This window comes from Salvelinus sp. IW2-2015, linkage group LG7 (assembly GCF_002910315.2).
Source record: "Salvelinus sp. IW2-2015 linkage group LG7, ASM291031v2, whole genome shotgun sequence".
NCBI lineage: Eukaryota > Metazoa > Chordata > Actinopteri > Salmoniformes > Salmonidae > Salvelinus > Salvelinus sp. IW2-2015.
In genome coordinates, this window is record NC_036847.1 from 15,307,393 (window position 1) to 15,325,740 (window position 18,348).

Below are 18,348 nucleotides of genomic sequence, written 5' to 3' on the forward strand. Positions count from 1 at the left end.
GCATACCTATATAACGTACATGTACAATGTATATGACTTAATGACGCCACTTAAAATTTTGCGCTACACGTGCAACACAGCATTCCTAAGCTAGCCCACAGTGGCTCGAGCAGTCAACAAGTCGAGCAGTCATTTAAAAGAGTAAGAAAATTTCAGCGAGACAACTCGAAGGCGAAATCCACTAACGGCTAAGATAATGTAATTCATTGCCCTTGACAATTAACCGTTCTCTGTCGTGGGTGATGTTGGCTTTCGCGACTGGTCGAGCACCGGTACACATTAACATTACCAAGTGCGCTATTGTTCAGATGTTGCCCTACCGGAGTTACACAGGAGTGGCGTCACTGCTATTAGCTTCACGACATACTATGGAACGCCGTTTGGGTCTTTGCGTGTCAAAAAAGATACACGTCAAATAAGACTATTTGTCAATAACACTATTTGACGAGTTAAATAAGCTTTTACTTTGACACGTCAAATAACACAGTTCTATTATAGAATGTTGTGTGTTCTGAATTTGCAAGTGCAAGCCAAGCGCCACCACTACTATCAGTAGCATTGTCAAAGCTGTACAAAAAAGTCTGCAAACAAGCAAACACCGGCCACGAACGATATGTTTACAATGCCACGTTGGTAATAAAGCATTATTTGTTCGACCGCAACTTCTGGGGTAGCTAGCTAGCTTTAGCTTGGTACCTAGATAGCACCAATACAACCAGCCTGAAAACAATGACCAGTAGAAACTACAGTCATTTTCACTATTCTTAGCAATGATTTAGGAATCCTTGTGAGTAAGTATTAGCTAGGTAGCCACTTGTTGTTTGCCTATTGAAATTGACCTTCAGTTCATGAAAATAAATAGCTAGCCAGCTACTTAACCCTGTTGCCCAAAGCTAACCTAATAAGCAGCTAGCTAGCTTCATCTGGCTAGTGAAGCTCGACCTGACTGGGTTATGTGTTGTGAAGCTAGCCACAATAAGGATTAGGCACAATAGTGGAATTTGCTGTTTGCTTTCAAAATAAAAGTACCTCTTTGAAAGTGATGCAGATGGTTACAATTGGTGGAACCATACCATATTTAGACTAGATAATATTAAACAAGGTTTGAATGTGAAGCAATGAAATAGGGTATCAGTCTACTCGGTGACGCCTACATTACACAATTGTGAAGAGTTTACGCAAATATTAGCGTTGTATCTCTTATCGCGGGACTGTGACTGTGAAATCACCTCCCCATTCAGCCTATTGTGTGTATTGACATTCATATTGCACTMTATAGCTTTACCTAAGGATTGTGGATCAATGAAATGGGGTAACAGTCTACTCAATACCCAATATATTTGTTCCCAACGTCCTCCTCAGAATTATCAGACTCCAAAACATCCACACAGTATTGTTTTTCCTTGGGAATAGTGTTGAATACACATAGGTTGACAATAAATGTGGCTCAATTCACAGTTGTTTCAAATTTTCTATGGGTGTCACTGAGTAGACTGATAACCCATGTCATTGATCCACAATCCATAGGTAAGGCTGTACAGTGAAATAAGTAAGCCCCCAATGCAATTCTAAAGTATAATACATCCAGTGTGATTTCAACAGATTTTTGTCAAATTAACAAATAACTGTCTTTTGTTGATTTTATATAACAACATTCCAACCTCGTTTATCATGATCTATTAAATTATGGCATAATTATTCTATTTGTATTAATTTGCATCACTGTCAATGACATACTTTTATTTTGAAGGCTAACCGCAAAGTCCACTATTGTGGCTAATCCTCATTGTGGCTAGCTTCACATAGATGTGTCCGACCACCATGAATCAAATAAGAACTGTCTTATAAATTAGGGTTATTTTAGATGATGACACCTAGCTATATAGTTAGCTAGCTAACTATAGATACTGAAACAGATTATGTRGTTTTGRTATGTTTTMGGGGAAGAACATTGMTTGCATRCARGAGCTAGCGAGCTTTTTTTTAMGACCAGCARTGTAGGTGCGTGAGACAACTTTACCAGCATCATAGCATACGTATCGACGAATCGTTYTGACATGTAATACAAGTGATAGTGTAATCAATGTGTAATAACTACGTAAAAAATGTATGAACGRGTTAAATTATTATGTGACGTGCAGTCATATTCAGGTCCTGATTGATTAACGAGCTTATTTGACAGGTCAAATAGTGTTATTTGACGTGTATCTTTTTTGACATGCAAAGACCCAAACGGCGTTCCATAGAAATCCTGGTTGAGAATGAAACAACTGAACAAATGAACAGCGAAACAGCACAGCAAGTAAATTAATTAAATAGGTTCTGATGATGTTTTACTGGTAATGGGGACATACGTAAATGCCAACAAAGTAACTTTTTGGTCAGTGTGGTGTGTGTGTTTGTGTAACCTTTATTTTAATTTTATTTTAATTGAACCTTTATTTAACCAGGAATGGCTCATTGAGATTTAAAATCTCTTTTTCAAGAGCGTCCTGGCCAAGATAGGCAGCACCAAGTCATTACAAAAATTACAGACAAACAACATGAAAAACTAACTACAAGTAATCTAGTAAAAACCATAGAATTCACAAGAGTATAACAAAAATTAAAAACAGCAAATTAAAAACATTGACAGGTCAGGGTATCAGTCTCAAGATCATTCATCAGTGATTTAAAAATACCAATCGGGACAAGTTCTTCCAGTTTAAAAGTATTTTGTAAGGCGTTCCAAGACGATGGCGCAGAGTACATAAAAGCCCTTTTACCAAATTCAGTTCGGACATTTGGAACAGTTAGCAGGATAAAGTCCAGCGAACGAAGAGAGTACCCACCACATTTCTGAACAATAAAAATGCGCAAATTAAAAGGTAGTAAACCCAAAATGGCTTTATAAATAAAAGTATACCAGTGACTGAGCCTACGAGTGACTAGAGAAGGCCAGCCAACCCTGGTTTACAAAGTGCAGTGGTGCGTAAGGGTTTTGCAGTTTAAAATATATCTATAAGTGCCATGGTAAAGGGTGTCAATTGATCTCAAACACTGAGCGGAAGCATTCATATATCAAATATTCCCATAGTCTAGTAAAGGCATAAATGTAGCTGATACTAGCCTCCTTCTGGCTTCAAAAGAAAAACAGGCCTTATTCCTAAAATAAAATCCCAATTTCAGTTTAAATTTTTTGTAAATTGTTGAATATGCAATTTAAAAGAGAGGCCGTCACCAATTAAAATTCCAAGATATTTATATGAGGTTACAACCTCAATCTCCTTGCCTTGACAGGTAGTAATAGGTGAAAGGTTCAGAGGTCTATTTCTTGCTTTAGAAAACACCATTAGTTTAGTTTTGTCAGTATTGAGGATAAGCTTTAATTGACACAAGGTATGTTGAACAGTATAAAAAGCAGTTTGCAAGTTCTGGAAAGTTCTGAAAGAGACGAGGCACAGCAGTAAATAACAGTATCATCAGCATAAAAATTAAGTGGTGCATTTTGGACATTTTTGTCTAAATAATTTATATAAATAGTGAATAATATTTAACTAGGCAAGTCAGTTAAGAACAAATTCTTATTTTCACTGACGGCCTAGGAACAGTGGGTTAACTGCCTTGTTCAGGGGCAGAATGACAGATTTTTACCTTGTCAGCTCGGGGATTCAATCTTGCAACCTTTCGATTACTAGTCCAATGCTCTAACCACTAGGCTACCTGCCACTAGGCTAACTTACCTTATTGTAGTTAATAAATCCAATGTAAAACGTGATAACTATAGTATCGTTAACTAGCATTGAAAAAGTAAATCCATTCTTCTCTAATTAACCTCTAATTCCTCCCAAACCCGGATCCGGGAGCACCCCCCACAGTAAAAAAGCTGACTAGCATAGCCTAGCATCGCGTCCAGTAATCTAGCATCTAAATATCATTAAATCACAAGTCCAAGACACCAGATGAAAGATCACATCTTGTGAATCCAGCCATCATTTCTGATTTTTAAAATGTTTTACAGGGAGCCACAATATGTAAATCTATTAGCTACCCGTTACTTTTTTCTCCACCTTTTTTACTCCATCAGTAGCTATCACAAATTGACCAAATAAAGATTATATAGCCACTAACCAAGAACAACTTCATAAGATGACAGTCTGATAACATATTTATTGTATAGCATATGTTTTTTTGAAAAATGTGCATATTTCAGGTATAAATCACAGTTCTACATTGCAGCTGCAATCTGAAATAGTGCCGAAGCTGCCAGAATAATTACAGAGACCAACGTCAAATACCTAATTACTCATCTTAAAACATTTCTGAAAATACACAGCGTACAGCAAATGAAAGCCAACATCTTGTGAATCCAGCCAATATGTCAGATTTTTAAGTGTTTTACAGCGAAAACACAATAAGCATTATATTAGCTTAGCACAATAGCCAGACACACAAGCAATTTACCAGCAGCAGGTTAGCGATCGTAACAATACAGCAAATATATATAATTTGGACTAACCTTGATACTTCATCAGATGACAGTCCTGTAACATCATATTACACAATGCATATAGGTTTTGTTCGAAAATGTGCATATTTAGCAGCACAAATCGTGGTTATACAATGTGATCAGTGGCAACAGGTCATGCATTCTGGGGCGCCATCTTGGAAAGGCACCTAATCTAATCAATAATAATCGTAAACTTGACTAAAAATACAGGTTGGACAGCAAATGAAAGATGCATTAGTTATTAATGCAACGCTGAGTTAGATTTTAAAAATTAACGTTACTAGACATACAGTGTGCGTTACAGCCAGACTAGTGCCGCAATAATGGCGGACAATCCGTTTACATTTTTCCACATAAATACGGAATAACATCATAAATAGCTCTTACTTTTGACGAGCTTCCATCAGATCTTGGCAAGTGGTCCTTTGTCCAAAAGAATCGTTGCTTGGTTGTAAAACGTCGTCTTCAACTTCGGAATTAGCAGCTAACAATAGCTATGTGGCACACAATGCCCAAATGTTCAAAACGCAATACTAAGGAAATTCCGAAAATAGCAATATACTCGCATAAACTGATATACTCGGTTTAAAATAACTTCGTTATGATGTTTCTAACACCTATATCGAATTAAATTACAGACGTATCTTAGGTCGATCTGAGCGTTTCAAAATGCTCCTTCGTTCCTTGGCCTTTTTAATCTCTGAGAACCACGTAGAAACTCCATTCACTTCTCATTGGTTACTGCATCCAGGGGAAGGCGGTGCAGTTCATGTCGACCCATAGGATACATACAGAGCTTTAAACTGATCTGAGAACAGAGTCGTTTTCAGACTTCGCAGTTCCTGTCATGTATTTCGCTGCAGAAGAGTTCTGGTTCACCACAGACATAATTCAAACGGTTTTAGAACTAGAGATTGTTTTCTATCAATAGTAATAATAATATGCATATTGCCGAGCAAGAATTGAGTACGAGGCAGTTTAATTTGGGAACGATAATGTCCAAGTTGAAACAGCACCTGTAGTGTCAAGGGTTTAAAATACTCCCTATTTTCTGAATTATGGTTGTGACATCATCAGTAGGCTACAGTAACCTATGCCTCAGAGGGGGGGGGGGGGGGGGGGGGGGGCAGGTAGTCTACGCACACCACTGGCAAAGATTTCCAGCTGGAAGGCAGATGCAGGAATATGTTTCTGAGTGACTGAGTTGGGGCTTTGCATAGGCGCTCGCTTTGTTACGATTTCTGTGGGACTGGAAAAAAAGGCCCGAAATGTAAAGGAATGTTATTAACCGGTTCCCATGCTTTTAGTTTAACGGTTCTGTTCCGGAACAGTATAGATCACTTTTGTTTTCGGTTCGGGTTCTGTTCCTCAAAAAATGTTGTTCCCTGAAACAGTTCCAACCCTTGATTGTAATACAATTTGTGTTGTGTGTGTCTACATTGTGTGTGTGTGTGTCTACATTCAACTGGTAAAAGTTGATTGTGATATGATTAAGAGAAGAAAAATCCCTATTAGGGTTTGGTTCCTGGCCTTAACAGGCTTGCGAACCCGTTCTAGGTCTATGATATCTTAACCACTCTCCACCTTTATGACGCTATGACGACTATTTTGGTATTTTTATCATCCAGATTTTTTTTTTCAGAATGAAAAATCCCTGCTGATCTATACAATGTTTGAAAAATTGAAAAATGTATGTTACAGTAACTTTATCCGGGATAAAAAATTCTGAAAATGTTATCTTTAGAAGGTTATCTCAAATGAAGCTGACTCCAGTCATAACACTGTATTACAGTATAATTTATTTGTCTCGCAGCTTCCTGAGGGATCTCATAAAACATACAGTTAAGTTGTGATCCATTTAAATACAACAGGGTATTTAAAATAATGCATCTTATTAGGGTACCTGTCTCAAGGATTGAAATCAGGAACAGTTGAAGAGCTGCTCCCATAACTGTACTGTACATTTATAATGTCTGAGGGCACTCCACCCCCATCCAAACCCACCTCGTTAGTTTTTAGGGCAGAGCAAGGCAGATGGAGAGGAGAACAACAAGCATCAGTAGCTGACCTGGATCCCTTTAGGAAGGCGGGGGATGTTTTTATTAGGAGGAACAGGGCTCCCCATAGCTGATGCAAATCGGCTCTTTTTGATAAATTATGGCCTGCTTCATCTGCATTATCAGCCCCTTCTCATGCACAGCGATAGCACTTGACCTCTTAATGAGAGTGTGCGTGCCAGACTCTGGCACAGGCCTTGTTTGATATATTTATCCTTCATAAAGGCTCATCAACAACTGTTTGCACCTCCCACACCGGCATGTTTCAGACTGACATGGTCAGCCTACCCACTGGGCAAAAAATGGTTGAATCAACATTGTTTCCATGTTATTTCAACCAAAATATTAAATGTGATGATGTTGAATCAACGTGGAAAACTGATTGGATTTGAAAAAAGTTATTAACGTAAGGGAATTTCATATATTTTTCACCAATTGTACATTTTTTTGGTTGATTTCACGTTGAATTATCGTTAGTTGAAAACCAAATGTAAATCAAAACTAGACGTTGAACAAGTCTGTGCCCAGTGTGTAGCTTTCGGAACAAAAATAAATATCTCTATTTAACATGCCAAGAATGTACAGTTTCACCTGTGCTCAGAGGGGTATTTCTTATTACATTTCTTATCTTAATAATTAATTGCATTATCATTTTCCTTTATGTTCCCCAAGAGGTGTGATGTGAAAGCTACCAAAACCTATTACCATTTTGTGTATTCCAGATCCCAAATTAGTAAATAGGCTACATTTGATCCAATACCTGAACATTGTCCCCTTCTTGTTTTGTTTTGCAGCCAAAGCAGATTGGAGATGATTTCTGTGGGCTGGTGTTGAACCAGCCTTTGGGGGGTCTACGGGTGATAGAGGGGACCCCTCTGTATGACGACCGTGTAGATGGCATGGGAGCAGTAGCAGCCTACACCTATGGAGACCACTCAGTGGTGTTTGTGGGAACCCGCAGCGGACACCTCAAAAAGGTAAAGAGAGAAATTCTGATTCTTTCTGTTCAGTTGGGCCGATCAACTATTTCCCCGGTAGCTGTGTTAGAATTCTTTACATGAATGCTTAAAAGGTGAAGGCCTGGGGAAGCTCTGGTGTTGGAGGCAGAGATGGGATTTCACCGAACACCAACCGTTTTGTCTGATTTATTTTGGAATATTAAATTAAATTAAATATTTGTAGCACATTGGTGTTTTTTAGGGGTATTTTATTAGGATCTCCATTAGCTGTTGTGATAGCAGCAGCTACTCTTCCTGGGGTCCACACAAAACACMAAATATGACATAATACAGAACATTAATAGACAAGAACAGCGTAAGGACATAACTGCATACATGTAAAACACAGAGAGAGAAAAAACGCAGAGACCTACTATTCTAGGCCTACATTTATCATGACCATTTATCAGAAACATTGTCATATATTAGATTTACATTCTGTAGCATCTGTCAGGACATACACACAAAATATCTAGTTCAAATAGGGGTGAGGCGTTGTGCTGCGAGGTGTTGCTTTATCTGTTTTTTAAAGCCGMGTTGCTGTTCACTTGAACAATATGAGATGGAAGGGAGTTCAATGCAATCATGGCTCTATAATATTGTACGTTTCCTTGAATTAGCTCTGGATTTGCAGACTGTGAAAAGACCCCTGGTGGCATGTCTGGTGGGATACGTGTGTGTGTCAGTGCTGTGTGCAAGTTGACTATGCAAACAATTTGGAATTTTCAACACATMAATGTTTCTTATAAAAACAAGAAGCGATGCAGTCAGTCTCTCCCCAAGAGAGACTGGCATACATAGTATTAATATTATCCCTCTGATTACAGTGAAGAGTAAGACGTTCCACTCTTTTCTTGGCCAGCTGGTGTTTTTCTAGGTCCTTCTTTGCAGCACCTGATCATATGCCTGGGCAATAATCAAGAACTATAACTAGAGCCTGTAGGACTTGCTTWGTGGAGTGTGGTGTCAAAAAAGCAGAGCATCTCTTTATCACGGACAGACCTCTCCCCATTTTACATTCATTAAATCAATATGTTTTGACCATGACAGTTTACAATCCAAGGGAACACCAAGTAATTTAGTCTCCTCAACTTGCTCAACAGCCAGGTTATTCATTATAAGATTCAGCTGAGGTCTAGAACTTAGGAAATGATTTGTGCCAAGTATAATTATTTTAGATTTAGAGATGATCAGGACTAGTTTATTACTGGCTACCCATTCWAAATCTGACTGCAACTCTTTGTTTATGGTTGCAGTGATTTCACCAGCTGTGGTTGCTGACATGTATAATGTTGAATCGAGGACCAAGAGAGCTCCCCTGCAGTATACCACACTTTACATGTTTAACATTAGAGAAGTGTCCATTAAAGAAAACCTTCTCTGTTCTGTTAGATAGATAGCTCTTGAATACACTATACGGCAGAAGTAACACATAAGCCATAACACATATGTTTTTTCAATAACAGCTTATGGTCAATCATATCAAAGGCTGCACTGAAATCTAACAATACAGCTCCCACAATCATCAGTCATCTTTTTGTTATCGATTTCTTTCAACCAATGATCATTAGTTTGTGTCAGTGCAGTACATGTTGATTGCCTTTCTCTATAAGCATGCTGATCGTCTGTTGTCAATTTGTTTACAGAGAAATAGCATTGTATCTGGTCAAACACCATTTTTTTGCTAAGATTCAATAAGCTGAATGGTCYGTTGTTAGAACTAGTAAAGGTGCTTTACCATTCTTGGCAGCGGAATTACTTTGGCTTCCTTCCAGGTCTGAGGACAAACATTTTTCTCCAGACTCAGATTCAAGATATGACATATAGGAGTGGCAATATAGTCCACTACATGCTCAGTAGCTTTCCATCTAATTTGTCAATACCAGGTGGTTTGTCATTATTGATGGACAAGAATCCTTTTTCCACCTCGCCCACACTAACTTTACAAAATTCAAAATGACAATGCTTTCCCTTCATTATTAGGTATTTTATGCATGAATATGATGGTTCACAGTTTGTTGTTGCTTGATGTAGAATGATTGTTCTGTCAAAAACAGGATTGAATATTCCATGAGTTTGCTAGTGGAAGCCATGGAGGTCTTTTCTCAGTTGAGTCTATAAAAGCTTTATGAAAATCAATGATGTTTCTCTAGTTTGGGACTTTGTGTTGTATAGATATGGCCTTTCTGACTTGAGTTGGCGGTAGTATATGCCCAGCCTCCTTCTTCTTCTGCATGGGTTTATTTTGGGTTGACACAAGTTATCATCGCTGCTCTGTCATTTAAAATAGATGAACATCATCAGCAGTGAGTCCTACTGAGTTTAAATGCTGGGTAGTTTATATTCAACGCCACGTCAATAAGTATTCATTTAAGGCCTCCCGGGTGGCGCAGTGGTCTAGGGCACTGAACCAGAGACTCTGGGTTCGCGCCCAGGCTCTGTCGCAGCCGGCCGCGACCGGGAGGTCCGTGGGGCGACGCACAATTGGCCTAGCGTCGTCCGGGTTAGGGAGGGTTTGGCCGGTAGGGATATCCTTGTCTCATCGCGCACCAGCGACTCCTGTGGCGGGCCGGGCGCAGTGCGCGCTAACCAAGGGAGCCAGGTGCACGGTGTTTCCTCCGACACATTGGTGCGGCTGGCTTCCGGGTTGGAGGCGCGCTGTGTTAAGAAGCAGTGCGGCTTGGTTGGGTTGTGTTTCGGAGGACGCATGGCCTTCGACCTTCGTCTCTCCCGAGCCCGTACGAGAGTTGTAGCGATGAGACAAGATAGTAATTACTAGCAATTGGATACCACGAAAATTGGGGAGAAAGGGGGTAAAATAAAAAAAAYTATAAAAAATAAAAAAAGTATTCATTTATTTTAGGAAACCTCTGCCCCAGTTGCACTTCATTTCTGAAAAAGAAAAACCTTAGTGGGTCTTGACTAATGACATCAACTCTATAGATAGATAATTATTATTAGTCTATTGAATTCATTGTAGTTCTATGTGTTATGCATTATAGCCTTTTTGGTTGATATACACGTATGTATGGCAATTTTTGATCACATCCCCTCATGTGGATCTGTGGTTTGTAATCAGTATGTGAACCTCAGACTGGCAGGGAAACGGAGTGGTAGAAGAGTGCATGGTGATAGTGCTTATAAGCACTAACAAGTGACGTCTAGGATTAATACAAAAATTGGATTTTGCTTTCATAACTGTCTAACTGTAAAAATACTTATTGAAATACCATCTAGAATAGTGGTCACCAACCTTTTCTGAGTCAAGATCACTTTTGATGTCAAAAGGCAAACCGAGATCTACTGCTCAGATTTGTTTTTAAACAATACTTAAAWTTTTTAACATTAACCTAATAAAAACAGTTCTGTAGGAATGAGGGGCCGAATACATTGTTACAGCATGTTGGCTATATGCAAGGCACAGCTGATTTAATTTGCTTTTTTATTTTACTGGACTGACGATACCTGCATCTGATGGTCATGGTGCTTTCAAGACAATTGGGACCTCGGGAAAAACGAGGTCAAGTCATGATGTCAGTGAACTTCAGGTCGGAGTTCAAGAAAGATGCCTGAGTTTTCAAGTTGGATGACCGTTCAAAACAATTTTCCCCAGTTGGATCTCGTTTTTAATGGCCATCCATCTTGAAATCTCGGGCATCTTTCTAGAGCTCTGACTTTCTGACTTGAAGTTCACTGACGTCATGACTTGACCTTGTTTTTCCCCAGTTYTCTTGAACGCAGTGATGTCGGAGATTTCCGAGTTCCCAGTTGTTTTAAACACAGCATTAGTCTCAGCGGATTGAGGGAGAGAGCAGCAGAGGGTCCACCTCTCACGGTCCATGCTCTCTCCTTCCTTTCCTTCTGGTGAGACTGACCAGAGAGATGGGACACCATCTTCCACCTGATGGCGAAACTTGAGTTGCACCACATCTGCCTCAAGCACAAATTCATGTTGCTCCTATAACCAGAGAAAGTGAAATACTCCTCGATATTAAAATAGACATGATGAGCTGCTAATAATAATTTWAAAAAACGCAGCGCTATCGATACAATTGGCAGCTTCATTGCAGCTGCAGCAGTAGACAGAAGTGAGTTTTATGTTTTGTAATAGTGTTGAATAAAAAGTGTTGACAGTGCTGAATAAAACGTAGACTTGAACTTACGCATAACAACAGCAGCTCTTTGCTGTTTTTTTGACAGTCTATCTCTGTTCGTGGTTTTAAAAGTTATGAAATCTCATGTAGGCTAGTATCAAACTTTGCTGTGGACAGGGTTGTGGACACAGTAGGTAGGCACAGTGATTTGAGCTATCCGATTGGCCAGCGCAGTAGACACACTCATTTAGCCACAAATCTCCCGGTCCACAGGGTAGGCGGAGTTTGTAAAATTAAATGGTTCAAAATGGTAACACTTTGCCTACCTGGTGCATAGGGCTTCTGAATCAAGTTACCACTAACAGCGCAACATCAAATTAGCGCTGTTACCACTAACAGCGCAACATCAAAAAAAGGAGCGCAAGCCTTTATGCCTTCATAGTTGGCTTTTGTACAGAAATTATCGATCGACCGGTTGGTGACCACTGATTTTGAATTAATTTTGGACTTAATGACATAATGAAACCACCACTAAATGTGACGATGACTGGGAGAGGGATACCTACTTTATGATGCTATTTCAGTCACCCTCCATTGTTTTTGTGGACAGGAGAATGTAGTTTTGCACCCTACCAGAGAGAATCATGGTCTACCCCCACAATGTTACGTTAAAATAAAAAACACCCCATGACTCACTCTGCCCTCTGTGCCCACTGCCTAGAACAATAACAGTTTTCCAAATGGTGCTTCTGAGAAATGATCCCCTTTCTTTCCTGCCCAGCCAACTCCAATATCTTTCATCCCTCCTCTAGTTTCCTTTGGGTTAAAACTATCCTTCTATCTTTGAGCATCAATTCATTTAGTCTGTGCTCTGCATTTGACATAATAGCTTGAGATTGGATGAGAAGAAATCTTTATAGTTCAAACGTAAGATCATGTTTTTTATTGGAATCAATAATCATTCTATTATAAATACCACAGTCCCTCGTCCTTGTTGTGTATGTTAAATGGGAGGTCTGTTGTGTTTATTTTTACAGGATTCAATTGCAGTTGACACTGAGCATCTAATGTTAGACGAGATGTTGGGCAGGATGTAGAGGCTGACTTTGCTACTTTTCACTCGACACAGTAATTATAATGCTTCGTACAGAAAATTAATTACACCCCGGTTCTGTATTCTTGCCATCCTATTCCCAGATGAGAAATTAAACTGTGCTCACATACACACTGAAAAGCACGGGTTTAGTTAGAATCTCTTCCCCTTGGAGAGTAGTCTCGTGTTTTGTTTTCTATTCCAGTTATTTATGAGGTCTCCTGTTGATGCATGTCTCAATATATTCCCTACCTCCATCTGCTTGCTTGTTGCTAAAATGACTGGGTCACAAGGCTATGCCTACAAACAGAGTTTGCAGTATTTAGCCCAAACTGATGACAGTCTGTCAACAGGATTCTGTACCTAATATGTTTATCTGCTTAATAATAATACAGCGAGACATTTATGATCATCTCTCTGCACATTTTCCCATTTCAAGTTTTTAAAGATGCTGCTTTTTTGCCYCTTTAACACACTTGTCTTAAATGCAGATAGATCATCGTCATGAATTAATTAGGTGTATTAAAAAACTGTAACTCCATTATTTGCAAACACAATTTTAGTGGGTTGAGGTTTGAATTTGTGAGTGAATCATGTTTTAGTGGTGCATGACAATGTATTATTGCGAAAGAAAAAGCAGGAGACTGCAGAGGCCAAGTGCGGGCAGGGAAGTAACATTTTCACACAATCTTAAAGGGCTTATTCCCACCAGCCACTGGCTGCTTTGGTGTTAAGCTGACTGAATTTTCCTCAAAGAAACCAAATAGATAGGTTGCATCACAGTTCTACTTAAAGGGCAAATCTGCCACTTTTCAACCTCATATTCATTATCTCCAGCACCATACCAGTGTCTACAAATTTGAAAATGGGGCATTTCTATGATCTGTGGTTAAAAAGAGAAGAAGAAAGGTCCTAAAAAATGCTTCTCTGTGACATCACAGGGTAGGATTAAAAGTATGAAAAACAGAGATTTCCAAACCTGCAAATAGTTTCTAGCCAGAGGGGAGGGTATTATCTTGCTCCAAAATACACTGCAAATGTCATAGTTTTAAAATCACTGTTTTTAAGTTCCTTGCTCGTGGGGGAGCAAGAAACTTAACTTTTGATGATGTCATCTTTTGAATTATATAATTATATATTTTTTCTTCTACAAAATGTAGAAATGCTCCATTTTCACATATGTAGACACTGGTATTGTGCTGGAGATTATGATGAAAATGATGTTGAAAAGTGGTGGAATTGGGGTGTAGCCCTTTCCTGCAGTCAATTGACCTAGTGGCCTTATGGGTGGAATGTTATTAATATTTTTCATAATTAATCAACATTATATATTTTTTAAACGCAGAAAATCCGGTGTTTCTATGTTAAACAGTTTTGTTGTATTTCAGTCTTCTGTGATGTATATAAAGTGTAACATTGGGACGCAAACTCAAAATAATAATACATTTCAACTCTATATCGGACATGTCACAGGTGTCTTCTTTTTTAAAGCCCATAACCATGTGTGTGAGGTGTACTTTTGTTTCAAAGTAGATTTGTTTAAGACTACCAAGAAACACTCMGTGTGACCCTGATTTAGCCCACTGCAGTAAAAGGTTAACTGAAAGTGGATATTGCACGTTTCATCCCGTGGATGTTATGTTTTTTATGCCAGTGAAATGCTGCTTTGAGGGATAGCTTGTTGTATGTCAGTGTGAAGTGTTAGATTACCTGCCATAACCGGGAGCTAGAGCATGAAGGAGGAGGCTGTATAATTGCACCATATCTCCTCTCAGAATGGCTTGTTTGTTTTGGCAAAAGAATAGAGAACACAAGCTGCTTTCTGGAGCCATGTGGAAATCACCCATGAGCCCCAGTACTTCCTGTTCCCTGCTGCCTACCAATGGCTTTCACTGGGATACAATGACATCTGTAGGAATGAGGAACCAACATTAGATCTAGGGTAACTGAGAATAGGCTATTATGAAAATATTACATATTTTAAGTGGCGAGAACCAAACGGAGCACTGCTTTTAACGTATTTGTATTGATTTGTAAGATGATACTTTCAGGCAAGAATTACTGTAAAGTTATAATTATGAATGAACGATGATTGCATCCGATTGATTTGATTTTGCACCTGTACTCTTGTGTAGGTAATGAACAGCTGTGTATTTGTTTGGGATTCTGCTAATTCTATTACACACTATTGGATACTTACACTGTGACACTGAGCAAGATGCATTTAGCTGAAACAACTGTAATGTAATCAACAGTTTGAAAAAAGTATTGAAATGTAGACAATAGAGTGTCATTAATGCAGCAGTGGTTGGTTGCATCATTTCCTCTCTTGGTCCAAGTACACCTCATATTCCCATCACCACTGTGGAGGAGGCTGCAGTGAGAAATATATTACTTCTGAAATAGGAAAAGGCCTTTCTGGATTACGTAGTCTATGAGTTAGCAACAGGCTGTGTATGAGACCAAGGTTCTCAGATATATTTTATTGCTTGTGTTGGTGTGGTGCCACTGCTGGTGTGTGTGTGTGTGTGTGTGTGTGTGTGTGTGTGTGTGTGTGTGTGGTGTGTGTGTGTGTTGTGTGTGGTGCGTGTGAGCGTGTGTGCGAGCGCATGCGATCAAGTGTGTGTGTGAATAAACTGGCCTATTTCTCCGAATGTAGTCATCTTGTCTCGTCTTCCATAGGGAATTAATGCTACAAGAATCAAGTTTCTTCAACAGTTTTCAATATTGAATACTTTGTTTTAATATTAGATGCCAAGCAATGGTTTGTTTTGATGTTGGCTTTTTATGATACTGGAAATATTGAATAGCTGGGACTCAATAAGAAATACTACCATAAGCGAAGACATTTACTACAGTATATTATAGAGCTTCAACATACAGCACTGGCAATCCATAGGACATTCAAGCAGAGCCCACCATCCTAAAGATTACTTATAACAGTTTATATCTACAGCAGTAGATGAGTAAAGCAGGTCAGGTGTTAATCTAAATGACATGGTCTGCATCCCGATGTCTCCTGTTCTATTCTCCCTGCGTCTGGCGTCAGCCTCAAATTGGTATGGGAGCTAATTCTTCAGTATAAATCAGTGTTGGGTGAATGGGCTGTGGAGCAGGCCAGGGCCTAGATTTACGAGCCTTCCCGGCCCACGACAGGTTTGATCATGGGGAAATGTGTTTGCTGTAAATCCCCCGGTCCAGAACAAGGCTGAGTGATGTTGTGTCTGGAGAGCAGGGTCCATTGTTCTCCATGTGTTGTTTTAAGGGGAGTGTCGCTGAAGTGGCCACTCTGTATCACATGAATAGGAGAGTTCTCAAGCGTTTTTCTACCACATCTCTGTCATGTCGTTCTTGTGTGGAAAGGCGTTGTTTTCTGCCAAGCTGTACATTTTCACTTTTGATGCTTTTCATTCTGTTTGGAAAATGTTCTTATGGTTAAGAAATATTTCCTGCGCTTGTGATGCTGTTCATTGACCTTGTCAAGGTTGTCGAGCAATTCAAGCATTGTCTCACAAACATATGGTTGGTGATTCATTGACATAGCTAAGCACTCAGCCTTTCCAAGGGATGAGGGATCAAGTGCATTTCTGACAGGTTTTAAGGCTCGCACACATCGCACCAAATATGGATCTAGCGGATCTAGCGTTTGTCTGCCGACCGAGTGCTGTGTTTTAGGGACCACCCACTATAGACGTCTGACTGCCGACATTTCACCCGATTCTACTTGTAAAATCGTTGCGCACTCGGTATGCAAATTCCGTTCAGAGTTGCTAAGTACTCTAGTGGTTTGTCTGAGCCCTTAGATCCTCAGAATCTATTCATGAACTAGAGATTCATCCGATCCTCAGAATCTATTCATGAACTAGAGATTCATCAGATCCTCATAATCTATTTATGAACTAGAGATTCATCAGATCCTCAGAATCTATTCATGYACTAGAGATTCATCAGATCCTCAGCCTTTTTGTAGATGCCTCAGTCCCATAGTCCATGTCTATACTACATACCTTCATTGTAGACAAGCTCTCCGTTGCCCAAGTGGACTGATTACCCAACACCCGAGTAGCAGATTAGTAGTAGACCACCACACAGCTGTTCCTATCGGCTTTGCCATGCCCAGAGTGAGCTGTTGTTCTGTTTGACGGGAGCACGGGGATAGGGAGAACCAGAGAGGGAGGTCGCTGCTATGGTGGTGAGAATGGGGAGGGGAGAGCTGTTAAACAGTAGAGAGTTTTAGACATGGTGGGGGAAATATCTTCCAGATGTGTATCCCATTCTCTCTACTGATCTTTCCTTCCGTCTTTAAAACCAGATGTGCCGACAACTTGTTGTGATAAAGCGATGTTGCTGATGGAAGAACAAAGTGGGTGTTACAAAGTGGCAATTTTTTATGCCATACTTGGAATATGGGAATGTATGCTATGACAAGAATCCATATACTGTAATTGGAACATAAAAGGGTTACAGAGTTGAGGACCCCGCCCCCCCAAAAATTGTCATGGTGAAAAATAAGAATGTCATTCGTTCACTGCCATGACATTGCTCACTACTGTGCGCAGGCTCCTACTGTATGTGTTTATGGTTGTTGTTTTTATGTGCTTGTCAAGAATAATTGTTTTACCCCTCTGACCTATCTGACACAGGTACAGTAAGTGGTTGTGTGTTGTGTTTTGGGATTACGCCCCTTTGGGCAGGCAGCCCGACTCTGTCCCTCTTGGATAAGCCCTCGTCTGGGCATTTTCTTTTTATAATTTAATGGCGTACCGCTCATAACTTCATTTAAGGTCAGTGCTGCCACCGTCGTAAATGCAGGGTGTTTAGCACTTAAGCACCTGTGTCTGGCTGTCTGCTATAAAGGCCCAGTGCTCCTGCCTCCCTCCTGGTGATTCAGTGGCTGGCCTCTGTAGCAAGGAAACATTTCATTTCATCTTTACTACTGTGCAGGCTACTCCGTCGGGAACTGGAACAGTTTCTGAAATTTCGATAAGAAAATGATGTGTCATTTTTCAGTTGGTCAGAATGCGACGTAGCTGCAAAGCCTGGCTTTGCCTGCCTGACACATTTTATCATTCCGCTGCTGTCCTGCTGTCTCTCGTTCTCTGACTGCAGGCTCTAGCAGCAGGCTGGAACCAACCTTGGGAGTCTGCTGGGGAAATGATCCAGCAGGTTTATCATTCTTCTTCCTCTATGGCCCCACATCAATTCCCTGCTGTTTCTGGACTCCCAAAAAAGGATGAAAGGTCTTGAGTGAAGATGTATTACGTTGACAAAGGAGAAGGCATGCTGTTATTGCATGAATATTTTTGTAGAYGCCCAGACTCTCCTCCTATTATACTGTTTTAGTATGTTCATGCTTTTGTAGATTCACTGTAGTTCTGTACAGTGTTTGAGACGGACACCATTATTCATTTGTCGTTAACTATTAACAACTCTCCACTACCCACGTTGCTGTTTTCCTGTAAACAAGAAATGGCGCCGTTTAAGTTGCAGCAAATTTCTTGGCAACCGAGAGTCCTGAGTTAAGAGCATAGCACTTCAATGAAGGTACCTTCAATGAACACTCTGTTTTTATTTTTTGTTTTTATTGAGGGGTCTCTTGAAATTTCCCTGGAAATGT

At 39.9% G+C, this 18,348-nt stretch overlaps 1 protein-coding gene across 1 annotated transcript in view; it reads left to right on the top strand.

Annotated features, from left to right (window-relative positions):
• Nucleotides 1–18,348, top strand: part of LOC111966931 (plexin A3-like) — a 143,128-nt gene that overhangs the window by 8,979 nt on the left and 115,801 nt on the right. The window contains 1 exon segment of the mRNA XM_070444325.1: nt 7,341–7,523. Coding sequence (XP_070300426.1) covers nt 7,341–7,523 — 183 coding nt within the window.